Source organism: Melanotaenia boesemani, chromosome 2 (genome assembly GCF_017639745.1).
Source record: "Melanotaenia boesemani isolate fMelBoe1 chromosome 2, fMelBoe1.pri, whole genome shotgun sequence".
Lineage (NCBI taxonomy): Eukaryota > Metazoa > Chordata > Actinopteri > Atheriniformes > Melanotaeniidae > Melanotaenia > Melanotaenia boesemani.
In genome coordinates, this window is record NC_055683.1 from 25,983,663 (window position 1) to 26,000,876 (window position 17,214).

Sequence of the window (17,214 nt, forward strand, 5' to 3'; positions counted from 1 at the left end):
GCAGTTTTAGTTGTAGTTTCAAACTTGTTGAACCTATCGTTGTGTCTGGTCTTCGAGCAGCTGTGGTTATGCACATGACTGTGGCACCACTGTGTGGCCACATTTAGAAGCACAAGACTATAAAGACAGAAGCCTCTTATGGGGAGTCCAGGTATATAAAAACATTCCAGACTGGAAAAAATAATAATAAAGGTATAACTTAAGCTTCACATTAAAAAATTGTTCTTATACTATTGTTATTGAATGCTGCACATTTCTAAGGCAAATTGAAGGCATTGATAATACCTGAATTTTATCTGATGTGGCTTCAGCTTATAGTCCATTTGTGATTTGTAATGATATAATTATTTTGTTGAAAAATATTGTGGAAAAAAAAATCCAGCTTCAATTTGATGTAAACATATCTCACCATTAATTAAAAAAAACATTTAAGTAACAAAATTGGCTTTTGATTTTAATATGTAGTGCCTTTCATAATATATCTTAAGACTGAGAAATTGAAAAGGAAACACTTTTTAAAGTCTTTATTAACTTCACAAATATACACAGAATCTGCTCATTGAACTTGTTTAAGTGTGAAGAGCAGAGGCAGTAAACTCACCATGAAAACCACACTGAGCAAAAAACACGAAACAAATACCATGAAAATCAGCTATGTGATCTTAAGAAATCAATCTGTTAGAAATCGTACAAAAAAAAGTTAAAATTATATTTACAAGTACTATAAGATGGTATTATACACCGTTTTCTGTCAGAGTAACTACTATGATGCTTTCCACCATCTCACATTTTGTACTCCCCTTTAACACAAACTAGAAACTATTTTTATCTTTGTTATTCACACGTTTGATTTTATAGCTTTTGCATGGTGGATATTTTATAGTCTTAATTCATTATCTTATTTTTCCCCTCCAGTCATCTAAGCAATGTAACATATGCATGATTCATGCCTGGAGTCATCTCTACATAACTATCATGAACGCTTCTTTGCGACCAACATAAACTGGTCATTGTTGTAATAGAAAGATAAAACACTAGAGGTGCACCGTGTCTTTCAGCAGTAATAATTATCCAATTTGACCAAATTCAACAATACTGCAGATATAGACTACAGATTTAGATTAGACATGGATGGGGGCCCATGATGTGTGTTGAAGCGTACACTTCAGAATACACAAAGACATTTTATGCACATAATCAACCTAACATGGTCACATCAGATGTAACATGTATACACATTGCATTTTTGTTTGTGACTACTCATCGGATCAGGATCTTTGTGAATTAGTACATTACACTCAAAGATTGTAATCTGACTATAACAACAGGCAGGGAGTCACAGGTCATCAGGATGAAGTGTGGACTCCACTGTGAAGCAGCACTATGATGATGATGATGATAAAGGAACACCACAACCTCTTGAGGATAAGTGTTCTAGCCCTTCTCAAATGCACATAATTCAGCCTCTTGTCATCTGAAGCCTTTCAAGTGCCCTGAATTACCAGAAAATTGGGATGTGAGGCAGTTAGGATCAAGCTCGACCCCTTAAATTATCAAAGAGAAAATAATTGTAAAGAATAAGACATGCTAGTTCCTGGGTTAAAGCACCTTAGTGCTTCACAACAGGACTTCATCCTCTTGTATTCCAACAGATGAGTGGGCAGGAAAAAGGGAATAAAACAATCATTTGTTACATTTTTTTCTGGACATGTTACATGCTCTCATACACTCAAAGCAGGAAGATTAGCTATAACAAAGCATTCATATAGAGTCATTTAGAATTAAACAAACACTGGAGAAAAAACAAGGTCACTGTAACATTGGCTAACAATGACAACAGCAGTATATAAGCAGTGATTCTGTTCAGTAAAAACAGTTTTCTGTGTCATATTGTGCAACACTGTCATGAGTTTTTTATTTATTTATTTATTTTATTTATACATCTTAGCAGCATGTTGGTTAGAATCTGGTTTGATAAATTTCCACACCAGTACTGTTATTGGGCTTTAGCTTATATTATAACACCAATTTGGTGGTATAAGTTAACATGCCACAAGAGTAAAGCAAGGGAAAATATGACACAAGACTTATCTGGTAACTTACTGAACATTATTTTCCACATTTTAACTTGGCAGATTTGTATCAAACGTAACTGCACTCACACAAATTAGAAGAATTGTTGTATGGTTAAACACAGAGGCAAACAACACTCGTTACATTGTCCGACTGACTGATATCACTTGTCAACATGTTGGATTTAGTAATTCAAAACAAAATGAAATAAGTTATTAATACCTTACTTTTTATAGTCTGCCCATTCTATGTACAATTATTTACACACAAATAACCTTTCAGAAAACAGCAACCTATAGCTTTAAAAACAGCATAAAAACACACTCTGGACTTTGTGATTTATCAGATGATACAGAGATATGGAAACTGGCTAAAACAGTTTCCAGGGAAAATCCATATCACCCTGGGGACCATTTGCAAATGGGTGGTGGTGTCTGCTACTTTTTTTAGTCAACACATTAAAAACTAAGAGGCATCAACTACACTGACTTGCAGCCCACTGAAGAGATTTGTATGAACCCATGAGTTTGTTAGAATGGATTTGTTTCCAAGCAGATGACCCAAACCAACAATACAGTTTGATGTCCTATTAATTTTTAATTCTGTTAGTGATCTGTCCTTTCTTAAAAGTTAAAGTTGAACAACATATGGCAGTAAGGACACTGGTTGAAAAAGGAAAAAAAAAAAAAAAGAAAAAAATGAAAAGCGTCCGCTTTTGTGTTAGAGTCCAGTCCTCTTTCTCTCAAATGCTGGTCTGCAGGTCACCATTCAGCAGAGTGCTCTGGGTCTCTGTGGGGTCGTTCATCATGCGAGATTTATCCTGCCGGCTATCACTGCGCTCAGCCTCATCAAGTCCCCCCACCTTCTTAAGACACAGAACATTCTGGAAACTCTTTTTGAAGTTGTCTGAAAGGAATGCATAAAGGATGGGGTTTGCACAGCTGTTGGCATATCCCAGAACCACCACAAAAGCAAAGGTGCTTCTCAGGATGGGAGTGGTGCTGATGGTGCCTGTTACTGAGGTCACGTTGAAGACATAGAAAGGCAGCCAGCAGAAAACAAATACTGCCACCACGATGGACACCATCCTGGTTACCTTCCGTTCTGAGCGCTTCCTCTTGGAGGAGCCCACACGAATACCTGAAGACTTCACCTTGATGATAATAAACAGGTAGCAGAGGCAGATGACCATGAGGGGCAAGAAGAAGCCCAGAATGAAGGTGTAGAACATGAATGCTGTGTAGTAGGCCTCTTGAGGTTCAGGCCACACAATGGTGCAGAAGCAGCCATCTTGCTTTGTAATCACGCCACTGTAGATGACGATGGGGAGATTAACCAACAATGACACTCCCCACACTGCTAGGTTGATAGTCTTGGCCATGCGTGGCTTTCGCCACTTTGTGGACTTAATGGGATGCACCACTGCCAGGTAGCGGTCTATGCTCATTACCATCAAGCAGAAGATAGAGGTGAATTGGTTCAGGGAGTCGACAGTCATCACGACCCTGCAGAGCACAGGCCCGAATGGCCAGTGAACCAGTGCCAGCTGGATGGCAATGAAAGGCAGGCCCAGCATGAAGAGCACATCTGCCACTGCCAAGTTGAGGATGTAAATGTTAGTGACTGTCTTCATCTTGGCATAACGCAGGATGACGTAGATGACAAGGGCATTTCCACAGAGACCCACAGCACAAACCAGAAAGTACATACAGGTAATAACCACTGTGCTGGTTTTGTTGAAGCTGTGGTCTGTGTCGTTCCTGTTGTTCAGGTTAGACCCATTGCTCTGCATGAAACTGTCAAACATGAGGTGCTCCGACAAGTTCGGAGGGGTTGATGGGAAAATCCAGGAGTCCATGATACCTCAGCCTCTCCCTCTGCAAAGCTGATTACGTCATCCCACCTGTGCACAAAGAAGACAATTGTCAAAACAAAATTCCGCTTGATATGGATTTTATTATTGACTGAATCCCAGCGAAAGGAAATTGAGATTTATGCTCATCATTATTCATCCGATATTAAATATAATCCCCCTCCCTTTCAGCATTGGAATGATCTGTTGACAGATACTGAGTCGACCCAGTTGACCTGCATGCGATGACCGGCTATCACATGACATTTTGCAATAATGCTGTATGCATGGGTTACAAGAAACAATACAATATTGCATGTTTAGCACTTTTAAATGTAGTATGTTTACTTTTTTTAGTCACGTATACGGAGAGGAGTTCCTGGAGGAATTTATTGATTTTACATCCTGATCATCTCTCTTGGGAACAGACTTGACTGATAGCATGTCTGGAGAAGAGTTACACAGGATTCAAACCTTTCTAACTCAGGCTAGACCTCCTTGTATGTTTAATCAGATTGATTTCTCAAGATTACACAGCTGATGTTTGATCATGCCTGCAGCTACCAAAGGGAAATAGCTCTATACACAGTTCAATCCTAAACTCTCCAGAGGGGAATGCTTTGCTCTTGAAAGATCAGCTGTGACAGTTTATGCTTAATTCTTTGCTGACATTATTTTCAATTTAGAGCCTGTGCATGGATGTAAATTAATCCCAGCATAAGTAAATGAATGAGTAGAATCACAGTACTGCCAATAGCCTTGCTGCAGTCAGATTGAAGTGCTTGCCATCGCCAATACACAGGAGGTAAACACGATCTGACAGTCAGCTCTGTGCCAATAACATAAGAGATTTCATCATGCCAGTTTGTCATTTTCTTCGTAGCAGCAGGGTAGAAGGATTGTGGTGAATGTTTGGTTAGCAAGTGCCAAATTTGACAAAAAGGCAGCTTGGTGACAGAGAACTGTCCACTATCTGAGTAAAGTGGATGGACATGCTATAATGATGATTTACCCCTTTGAGAAGAGCAATGAAAACATAAAGTCGTATTGAGAATATCCATTCATAAAGCAGTTAATACAGTCACAGATTAATGAAAACAGATTTTATGAGAAATGTTTTGACACTACTGTAAGGGATTATATGGTGAACCATTAAAATGCTGTATTTGTAGCAAAATGCATATAGTGCAACAGGTATTATCTCTGTAAATGAAGGCAGATCAGCACCATCATAATCAAGGGAAAATATGACTTGCTATGGTTGAGAATTGTGATAATATTTTCATGAAGTGTTAAGTTTATTTTATTTCTTTAATTTTTTTCACGTGATTTGCTCCAACTTTCAAGGTAAAATATGGATTCTCAGCTGGAATAGCAATGCACCCGGGCAGGTAATTATGCAATTTCATTTGAAGTAAAGTAAAAAGAGGTCATGTCAGTCATTAACAATGTTCCAATGTTGAGAAACTCTGCACACAGAAGCTGAAAATTCTGTTTGGTTTGTGTAAATACACAAGAACGTCATCTTACCCGTTTAATGGGTTTTAGCCCTGCAGTAAACCAGCAATACCCCGCTTTAAACTGATTGCTTAAATGTTCAAAGGTGTCAATTTTCAAAAATTAGTTTATCGTGTCATCCTATTTTTATACGCCATTTTCGTGTAAATAACCTTTAAAATATCAGTGAGAATTATTAAAAGTAAATTAAATCGTCTTACCTGTGAGTGGGTTTAATCTACCCATTTACAAAATCTACGCCACTTCTTTATAAATGGAAGTGTTTTAGTGCTCATTGCTAATTCATCTTCATTTTAAAATATCCCCCGACTTTGTTTAACCGGTTTGGAGGTGGAAGACTTTGCATTTTAAATGTTCCTTTCAATAATCCCACAATGTGTTGCGCAGAAAAAGGCAAAAGCTCCAATGCGCTCGCGGCGTGGTGCGCGCCGTGACTGTCACCAGATGGTGGACACGGAGATGTTAAAGGACGCACTTGAACAGAGCCGAGAAGGTGCTCAAAAGACTAACCTCTGAACGAAAAGAGACGCTGTCTCTTGTGCAGATACCACTCCAGAAGCAGCAGTTTTGCGTTGAGCTCGCCCTTTAAATGCGCATGACGCGCGCGCTGAATGCGTTTATAAGCAAGTGATTTCAACAGTTGAAATCGATTTTTGAAAAATAACTGTGGATAAACAGTTAACCTTTAGAAAAATGGAGGCTATTGGTCTCTTGGTCACGTCAAGATCAGGGCGCAGTATGAACTATCATTTGGGTGCAGGCATTTACTCTAAAATAATCAGAAAACTGAGTCTGTATTATAAAACCCAGGGGTAATACATTCTCTTTGACATTCAAAGAATATTAAATGTTAAAAATAACCAGACTCTCTCTCTCTCTCTCTCTCTCTCTCTCACACACACACACACACACACATATATATATATATATATATATAATATACATATATATGTATTTATGTGAAGATGAAAATTAAGATCTGAATTAAATATTACACCAAGGTTTCTAGCAGAGAGGGTGATGTTAGAGGAGAGAGGACCAACACTGTCTTCAATATGGGCGGTGGAGGCTTGATTAAGATAATTTCAGATTTTGAACTGTTGAGGAGTAGAAAGTTTTGTGCCATCCAACTGTTCACATCGTTGAAACAATCTAACACAGCAGCTAGGCTTCCAGTGTCCCCTGGTCTCAGCGGGAGGTATATCTGTGTGTCGTCCGCATAACAGTGGAATGACATGTATCTTCTTTGAAGGCATAAACGTTCTACCAGAAAAAGGTTTTGCTTCAACAAACCAAATAAATTAAAAAGATGCAGCAGCACAGAGATGACATGGAGTGGTTCTTGTGCTTTCATGGTTTAAGCAGCGTCTGGGTGCACAAGTGCGAGATAACATGAAAGACGTCATTGTCGCCAAAAGATTCCAGTTAAATTTTACACTGATGGGACTCGCCTTGCGTTAAAGAAAATTTCACACTGGAAGTTGTTGTCTTATGGATCAACTCTGACCCATGGTTAGACCATATATGGACCTCCTTCAGTTTGCATACCAGCCTCATCTTGGAGTTAAGGACACCATCATCTACCTGCTTAATTGTGTCTATACCCACCTAGACCACAGCGAGCACTGTGAGGGTTATGTTTTTTTTTCTACTTTTCCAGTGTCTTCAGTACCATCAAGCCGACCCTTCTGGGTGAGAAGCTGACAGCGATGGTGGATGATTCTCTTGAGTCCTGGATTGTGGACTACCTGACAGGAAGACCACACGTGCCCCTGCAGCACTGTGTGTTTGACATGGTGGTCAGCAACACTGGAGCACCACAAGGGACTGTCCTCTCTCCCTTTCTTTTCACCCTCTATACATCTGATTTCAGCTACTGCACAGAGACCTGCCACCAAAGAACAAACAAACTGAACAAACTGATCCACAAAGCCAGTAACGTTGTAGGGATGGAGCTGGACTCTCTGATGGTGGTGTCGGAGAGGAGAATGTTGTTCATAATAAAGATGATACTGAACAATACTTCTCACCCGCTTCACAACCTGCTGATCAGTCACAGGAAGTGAGTCACGCTAAGTGAGAGACTGATACCACTTAAATGCTCCACTGAATGACACAGGAAATCATTCCTACCTGTGGCCATCAAACTGTACAACTCCTCCATATAGCAACAGCATCCACTGTCATACATTTGCACTTTGTACTACATTTACATTTCACTGTTAATCATGTTGATAATACTGTACACATTACTCACTGGCAGGACTGATCCTGTATCTGTTTATATAGATATTGTAACTAATTTATGATTTTTCTTATTGAGATTTTTATCTACTTTTATATTTTTATCTATCTTATTCTTTCTTTATTTGGTGGGCACTGTTGAACTGTGCACACAATTTCCTCTGGGATTAATAAAGTATTCTGATTCTGATAAATGAGAGGCAAGAATGCAACCAAACTTTTGTGTTGTAGTGTGAACAGGGCCTGAATGTCTGCTGCTCTACAGACATTGTGAGGTATTGAATGCATGCAGAAATACTACTGCCTTCTATAATTTTTTGAGCATTTTCTCTGAAACTGTGTTGTGCCATTGACTACAATTTTTGGTAGAAGTTAATCAGTCTCAATCCATAACGTTTTTCAAGCTTTTTGAAATGTCTCAAAACTATTTTCTAATTTAAACCCAGGCCTTGCTTTTAGCTGGGGCAAATAAGATGCGTTATAGCCTGACTTTAGAATTCACTTGAGCACACTAAACATGAGTGATTTAAAATTATTTTAGCCAAATAGAATTAAAATAAAAAAAAAAAAAACAGAAAACAAACTCATTTGGACATTCAGACAGAAACGTGAAAAGTTCATTATGGAAATTAAACAGATTAAGAGGAAAGCAGGAATAATTTGGAATAACTGTGCCACGCTTAGCAATTACTGATCAATTAACTTAATTTTATGTAGAAAAGAGGAGGAAAAAAAGCAATATGGGTGAAGTGATAATTGTACTCTGACATTTTAGCATTGACATGTAAATAGGTACATTCCTGGGTTGTTGGGGCATTGGAAGGATAAAGAAGTGTTTTTGATAATAGAGACCATAATGACCTTCAGGTGATGACATTGTTTATTAGTATTCTCTCAGAGTGAAAAAATCGTGCTAGTACATATTAATGTATCGAATGACTGGCTGGATTGCTCAGGTCTTTTTTTGTTTTCTAATTACTCGAAAAATGATCAAGCACCTCGCTGGTTCAGGCTTTGAATTGAAAGCATTGATTATACAACCTGCTAGAGAAAATTGATAAACAATTTGTGGCCCAAGGCAGCTGCAAAATATTTGATGAACACTACTGAAGCGCTCTGGCATTTCTAAAATAATTCTGCTTTGAAAGAAAGAAATCAAACGGGTGGCTTAGAACATGTTGATGTGGTCTGTTCACACAGCACAAAGACGTTTTGTGGCTACAAGATAATATTTTCTCTTTTGTTTTTTAAGATCAATTAAGAATCCAAACTAGAGTTGGAGTTTGTGTTTGATCTATCCAATCATCTTAAACCACAGGGACAGAAAATCCTCCCTTTTCAACTAGAAAATAGTTATTTTTGATTATCCTAACAGTTACTGGTTAGTTTTCAGTTTGTTTAAGGCTCATTGTCAGAGCCCTAATCAAATACACCTCGGTTTTTTGCCCCTTAACAGAAAGTTGTACAACAGTTGGAAATGAATAACGCATGAATGGGGGTGTTATGTTTACATGAGTTAAATGATTTTTGGATTTTGATTCAGAAAGTCTAGCTGTGTTTGAGCTGCTCTGGTTTGTAAATTTAATTTGCCAGCTCATGAGAACAAAGTGCTCTCTGTGACAACACAAACAAAATCCATCTTGCTATTTCATTGTGGAGCTTATCAGCAAAAGCAGTCTCTGTCATAAGCTTAAGCCAATTTGTGTTGCCTGCTATTGTCGTATTCTTTACATGTGGCTGTTTATTTACATAAAAGGAGTCTGGCTGTTGTGATAAAGCCTGCTGAAGCTAACTCTAACTCCCAGGGGGCTGTGGTGACCGGGTGGTTCTGGAGGTGGATGATCTGTCCACATTTGTTGATTTTCAATCTGATCTATTCAAGACGTGAGCTTTAAGTACTGTTGTGAGAAGATCTGTGTCTTATGTTGAATGAACTACTCATTGTATCCAACCTTGCAACCTTGAAGCACAGTTCAGAAACACTGGTTAGTCCTCATTGCATTTGCTAATCAGAAATCATACTTTTAAAAGACAGCCGACCAATCAGTCAATCATTATTTATATTTATATGGCACTTTTCACACAGAGGATGCATCACAAAGTACTTTACATGTAAAAAAACAAACAAATGCTTATATAGGTACACACACATATTCTCACACAAACCAAGAACAGTAGAACAGAGGCAAACACTCTCTACAAAAGGCAGTAAAAATGTCAGGTTTAAATCATGTTTAGGCTGGAATTACGAGAGCGTCAACTTACTGATATGGGAATATCTAATTTGTGTCCTAAAATGACCATCTGTATACTATTGGTGTTATATAACTGCTTGTTCCCAAGTGACCACCTGCATGTTATATTATTCTGCTTGTTTTGGGAACTGTGTAACTGCCTATCTTTGGAAGGGTGAGAAAAGGGTGTCTTGTAAATATGTTTACAAGACAGGATCTCAGGACTCATCCTCGCCTGTGGGAAAGGACTGGCCATCCTCTCTCTCATGCGATGTTGTGTTTTTTCTAAATAAGTATAAAGACGGGGAAATCCCACATCTCGGTAGAGTCTGCTGCGGGTTACGTATACGAACGCCCAGCCGGGGTTTTCTAAGCCACTCTACCGGGACTGTTGGCTCTCCAGTCCGTGTCAAAGGTAGGGCAAGCTATGCTATGCTTATAAGGCTGAACCCATTGAGATGTAATGATGAGTGTCATGAGCTGCGGGGAATAAACCTGACACACTTATTCTAGCACTCTGACTTTGTGTGTTTCATCTGCCGACCACCACGAACCTCTAAAATCACACATTACATTATTGGCGTCACGAACAATTAATACATTGTAATTGATGTTATTTGGTGGCTGCAGAAATGTTTATGAAACATAATAAGAAGCCTCCCGCCGTGGAGCAATCTGATGTGCCAGGTTGGACTGGCGAATGGAGTGAAGTTGCGCTCTGTCTGCGGGACGGCGGTGGTCGTCCCGAGCCGTGGGGAGATGCTGTGAAGGACGGCTCTCTAGCGGCTGCATTGCCTGCGCTAAAAGAAATTGTTGTTCCTCCGAAATCCCCGTTGGGGGGGGTTCAGAGGCGTGCGTGGTTTTGTGCATCAGCGTGGCGTGTGTCGCAGGAGAAAAAAGAACAGTTGGAAACACAGCTGTCTTTGGCCAGGCAAGAAGTACTGAAAATGCAGGCAGAGAAGGACGCACTGAATCACTGTTTGAACAAAGCTTTGGTGGGATTGGCTCAGACTCGGCGGCAACTGCGGAGGAGACCGCCCCGCCGTACTGACCCTGCCAAAGTCCGTACCGTGGCTGCACGGGTACGGGAGGATGCTAGTTGGGATCCCATGAAATGGGATGAGGATGTCTGGGACGAGGCTGAAGGGTTAGACTGGTATCGGGCAAATCCAGTGACCCGTCGTCGCCAGACTGAGGATATGGGTCCTGCAGCCCCTGTTCAGGCTGTAGACGGGCTGGGTGACCTCATGTTCGATGAAGATGGGCAGCCCATTATGGTGCAACCACGACCCCCTGCAGCTCTGTTTCAGAGAATTACTGAGGATTATACTGCAGAGGAGGTGTCACATCTGGGGAGAAAATTCAGGCAGGGGGTGGAGGAGCCCCTGGATTCATGGCTGGTAAGATTGTTGGATGAAGGGGCCCATCAAACTGATGTGGATCAGGGGGATGCACATAAATTTGTCAGTTTATCCAGAAACCCTGATGTTAATGCCGCATACAGGGATGCAATGTTGGAGTTGCGTGGAGCCACGGCATCTGTGTTTTCTTTGTACGCCCTTGCAACCGGAACTGTGTTCCGCATGCCCGGTGATTGGGCACCAATTACCCGGCCCTGGTATACTATCAGAGATGCTGTGCAACGGGTGGCTCAGTTAATGATGAGGGAAGGAGTGTTTCTGGGAACGGCTGATGCATGGGCTGATATGCATGTGCCCAAATCAGTACGGGATCATCTGATAAAAACCAGTCCTCCACATTACAGATCCCTGGTGTTAACGTTAATGTTAAATTCTGTAGACAGACCTGCTTCTGCTGTACAAGGGATGATTAGAGAATTGGAAAATCTGGCACAGTGGGATGACATGAATGTTCGTCCTCAACCGTCTCAACAGAGGGGAGACAGACCAAAATTCACCCCGAGACCTAAGCGGGCATTTCAGCCACAAGCTGGTGGCCCCACACGCCGAGATTACTGGAATGCTCTAGTGAAAGCTGGGGTTCCTGTGTCACAGATACATGGTAAACCCACGAGTGAATTAAGAGAAATTGTGTCTAAAAAGGGACTTAAAGTGTCATGTGTGTCCGGTCTGGATGGATGGAGAGAAATGAAAGGAATGCTGTCGGACTTGGTGCGTGAAAGGCGTGCAGAGCCGGAGCCTGAGGAGAGCTCCGAGGAGGAGGAGGAGGAAGGAGAACTCTGTCACATAGCACGAGTGAAGAAAACCAAAGCTCAGAAGAAAAAGGAGAAAAAGGATAAAAGAGATAAGAGGCGCTCTCGCCTATATCCTGATCTACCTGAAAATTATTACTAGGAAACTGGCCGAGCCCCTCCAATTCGGCTAGTTAATTGGGCTGCTAATGATATACGCCCACATGTGATGTTGGGTATACATTGGCGAAATTCTACACAAACAGTGGAAGCTCTGGTAGATACGGGGGCGGAGGCCACCCTTATATATGGTAATCCACATAAATTTAAAGGTTTAGTTGCTACATTGAGTGGTTTAGGTGGTGGACTTGTTCAAGGAAAAATAGTTAAGCTCTCTCTCACTATCGGCACGTTACCTCCACATATTTATCAAGTTATAATCACTCCCATTAAAGAATACATTATTGGCATGGATATTTTGACAGGTATGACTCTCCATCTGAGAGGGGGCAGATTCTCATTTGGAGTTAAAGAACTCCGCTCACTCAGTGTGTGTGCTGTACGGGTTGGGAAAGTGCATATGGCACCGTTCCCAATCCCTCTGGCTGAAAAAGTGATATCACAAAAGCAGTACAGAATACCAGGAGGACATGAGGAGATAACTGTGACAATATCTGATTATTTAGAAGCTGGAGTGTTGAAAACAATCTCCACTGCTTGGAATAATCCTTTGTGGCCGGTCAGAAAATCAGATGGCAGCTGGAGGATGACTGTGGATTATCGGGGGTTAAATAAACACACTCCCCCGTTAACTGCTGCAGTACCTGACTCACTTACCATAATAGAACGGGTTCAACATCATCCCGGTGTATGGTATGCAGTGCTTGATCTGGCTAATGCTTTCTTCACTATTCCTATCCCAGAGGATAGGATGGAACAGTTTGCATTTACCTGGGAGGGGCGACAGTACACGTTTACTCGCCTTCCACAGGGCTACGTGCATAGTCCTACTATTTGTCATCGCATAGTGGCTGAACATCTTGCTGAAATGCAATTACCATCGGGAATAATGATTTCCCATTACATCGATGACATAATGATCCAGGGGATCAATAAGGACGAAGTGGCTGCAGTATTGCAACAAGTGATGACTCACATGCAGTCACATGGATGGGAAATAAACCCTGCTAAAGTGCAGGGCCCAGCACAACAAGTGAAGTTCTTAGGAATAAACTGGAACAGAGGCGAAAGAGAGATAACTGAGAAGGCCAAAGAAAAAATATTGACATTTGCCGTCCCACACACACAGGCTGACCTGCAGAGGTTTATTGGTTTGTTTGGATTCTGGAGACATCATATTCCACACTTGGGACAGATCCTGAAACCTCTCTATGCAATAACGAGGAAAAAGGCTGTGTTTGAATGGACAGATGTACATCAGACTGCATTTGAGTTAGCTAAAGACGCTATACAGCAGGCTGTGTCATTGGGAAAGCTGATATCTGGTCCAGTAGAACTGCAGGTGTCTGCTTCAGCAGATTATGCCAATTGGAGCTTGTGGCAGAAGCAAGGGCGGGTCAGAAAGCCCATGGGGTTCTGGTCCCGGAAACTGCCGCCTGCAGGTGAAAGATACACGCCATTTGAAAAACAATTGCTGGCTTGTTATTGGAGTTTAATAGAAACGGAAGCTCAGACAGTGGGGCATGAGGTCATTATGCGCCCACAAATACCTATAATGTCATGGATTTTGAGTAATCCAACTACTCATAGAATAGGAACAGCACAAGAAAGCAGTGTTATTAAATGGAAATGGTATTTATCTGAACGGGTAAAACCCGGAGAAAAAGGTGTGTCTACTCTGCATGAACAGGTTGCAGATGCTCCTGCAGCAGATGAAGCCAGGTTCCTGGTGACTGAAATGGATGCGTCTCCAGTCCGGCCGGGACAGGCTTATGGAAGTTTGACATCTGAACAGCAGGCTCAGTCATGGTTTACAGATGGTTCTGCTAAGTGGACAGCAGGCAAGCGGAAGTGGAAAGCTGTGGCTTATAATCCAGCTATAGGACAGACCCTGGAACAAACAGGGGATGGAAAGAGTAGCCAGTGGGCAGAATTAAAAGCAGTACATATGGTATTGCAACAGGTAGGAATACAACAAGCAAGAATTTATTCTGATTCCTGGTCAGTAGTAAATGGTATGTTAACATGGATGCCTACGTGGAAGAAGAATAACTGGATGATACAATCAAAGGAAGTATGGGGGCAGGAATTGTGGAAAGATATTTGGGAAAAAGCTCAAGCCATAACTATATATGTTGTTCATGTGGATGCACATACCACTAATAATAGTGCAGAAGCACTGCATAATAAACATGCTGATGAAGTTGCTAGAACCATGGTGGTTGCTAGAGAGTCCACAGAAGGGTTGGCAAGATGGGCTCATCAGAAAAGCGGTCACTGGGGTATTAAAGGAACCCTGCAATGGGCTCAGGACAGAGGAATCGATCTAAAACAGGATGATGTAAAAACTGCCATAGAACAATGTGAACAGTGTCAACATCAGAGGCGTGGCAAGCCTCAACATCTACAGGGTCATATTCAGAGAGGAAAAAGTCCTGCTCAAGTCTGGCAGATGGATTTTGTTGGACCGTTGCCAGTCTCACAGAACTGTAAATATGCATGTACTGCTGTAGATACATATTCTGGAGTATTGATAGTTCATCCCTGTAAATTTAGTAATCAAAAGGCAACGTTAAAATGTTTGGACATGATTGAACAATATTATGGCATGCCTGTACAAATTCAAACTGATAATGGATCACATTTCACAGGTCACATGGTACGGAAATGGGCGGATGAAAACCATGTAGAATGGATTTATCACATTCCGTATCACCCACAAGCAGCAGGGTTAATTGAAAGATTAAATGGATTATTGAAATCCTCACTGAGGAAAGCCTCTGGTGATAATAGTTTAAATAATTGGAAGCGCAATTTACCAGAGGTGGTTAAACAAATTAATAACAGACCTCTTGCAGAAGGAGTGACACCACTCACTCGAATGGTCATGGTGCATGCTACCCCAGCAGATGAAAGTGTTAAAATGTGGAAAATACACAATGATGCTAAAATTCCACTGCGTGCCACACCTGGCTCAGCGGGTTTAGACCTGACGAGTCTACAAACAGTAACGCTCCCTAGTCATACCCCAACGGTTGTGAAAACCGGTTTAGGGTTACAATGCCCGCCGGGCATGTACGGACATATCCTGCCTAGATCAGGACTGTCTCTGAAAGGAATCACTGTTATGGCAGGCGTAATTGATGCTGATTACCAAGGAGAACTGGGTGTAGTGCTATTAAATATAGCTGCTGAACCGTTTGTGGTCACTAAAGGTGACAAAATAGCTCAACTGGTAATAAAGCCATGTAATATGACAATGGTGCAAGAAATAACAACACCACAGGTGGTTACAACTAGAGGTCAAGGAGGATTTGGATCTACAGATAAAGTGGGTGCTAAGGTTTGGGTCAGGCAAGAACATGGCCCGCCTAGACCTGCTGAAATTATCGCTCAGGGGGCGGACTCAACCTGTACTATAATATACTCTGGGGAACAAGATTGGAAAAATGTTCCCGTGTTAAAATGTTATTTAAGAGAAGACTAATGCTGTTTGCTATATTCTTCTGAAGTTATGTGTCTCTTTCAGCCTGGTGTGCCTGGTGGATGTCTGAGTGGGGGTGGAGGAGGTTGATCGGCGGACCCAATAAGGAGGGGGCGCAGAAGGATCCTCGCTATGGCCCGCCTACGACCTGGTGGTGCCGCCTGCTGGGGCATGCTGCAAGCTGCCCTCACTGCCATCCTCACCAACAGCTTTGTGACTGCGATGACGCCCCACCGGTCGATGACGGAGGTGGGCATGTTTCGGACGGGCTGGAGGTACGCAACAAGGATGAGGAGACAGGATAACTTCACCTGTCCAGCCAAACGAATCTGTTATATTGCTAATCTAACCAGTGAATGCCCCATATATGTGTGTCGAGGCTGCATACAAACGATGCACCTACGGAGACCGATGACATCAGTACATGTACAAGCTGGATGCAACGTCACTGTCACGTCGGACGTGATGATGCTCCTGGTTCTGACCGATGGAACTATATTGGGAAATGGTACTAATTCACAGGTGCAGGTTTATGAGTCATTCCAATTAAGAAATGCTACAACCATTCACAATCGGATTGATCCTTTGATTCACCCGGTGGATGTGCTGCCAAAGGAACAGGTAAACATTAATCATGTGGCCCCATTGGTGACAACCTGTCAAGAAAAAGCACATGCTGTGGTTCGAACTGTTGTAACTTGGACTGTGAACTTGCCAAAAATGCCCACCTGTCATCATGCCAGACGTCGAAGGGCCTGGTATGATACATTGCTGGGTGGAACTGGAACTGTATTAGGTGTGTCCAACACCATAGATGGAGAAATCACTCGGACAATGTTGTCCAACACTGGAAATAAAGCTAGCCAGGCTATTCATCGCCTGGGGAACTGGATGCCGGTCCCAATAGGACCACAGAAAGAGACTGCCATCATTTTACAACAACAGTTGAAGTGGCAAACTAGATTGTTTAATGACACTGCCGATGTTTTCATAAATGTAACCAAAGCTATTGATGCAACTGTGTGTGGTTTACAGGTGATATATTCCCGCCTACAGGAGGAGAGGTTTGTACGAGTGATAACTGCACCTAACCCAAATGAATGGAGACGATTGTTTAATATTTCTGATGCTTTATGGTTACAAGTGAAGCCTGAACTGACGCGATGTAACATGACCATGTGTACTGTAAGTTGGATACAGTGGTATATTACTCAAGCGATCACCATCTGTAAGTTTCAGGTATTACCATTGGTCGTACATAATAAGTATATGTTTTTGAGAACTTACGGTGAATGGTTTAGTCCCCAAACTAATCACACGTATGACCTGAAGGACTGTGAAACTACTGATCGAGGCCAAGCCTGCCTCTTATCTAAAGGGTATAGAGATCCATGCTTTACAGGAGACACGGCACTGTGTGAATGGTATATAGAACCAGCTAGCGACATGCTATGGCAAGTGGGCCCCAACACCCTTT

The 17,214-nt window shown here is 41.7% G+C and overlaps 1 protein-coding gene across 2 annotated transcripts; it reads right to left on the reverse strand.

Annotated features, from left to right (window-relative positions):
* Positions 1–509: 509 nt before the first annotated feature.
* Positions 510–6,050, reverse strand: LOC121629145 (somatostatin receptor type 2-like). Of its 2 annotated transcripts, none has more exons than XM_041968738.1 (2): positions 5,954–6,050; positions 510–3,976 (listed from the first exon to the last, which is right to left on the reverse strand). In XM_041968738.1, the coding sequence occupies exon 2, from the start codon at positions 3,929–3,931 to the stop codon at positions 2,816–2,818; it is 1,116 nt and encodes a 371-aa protein (XP_041824672.1). In that variant the 5' UTR covers positions 3,932–3,976; positions 5,954–6,050; the 3' UTR covers positions 510–2,815. The 2 variants fall into 2 exon arrangements, with proteins under 2 accessions (XP_041824672.1, XP_041824664.1); XM_041968730.1 differs by lacking the exon at positions 5,954–6,050 and adding an exon at positions 5,644–5,947.
* Between the last annotated feature and the right edge of the window lie 11,164 nt (positions 6,051–17,214).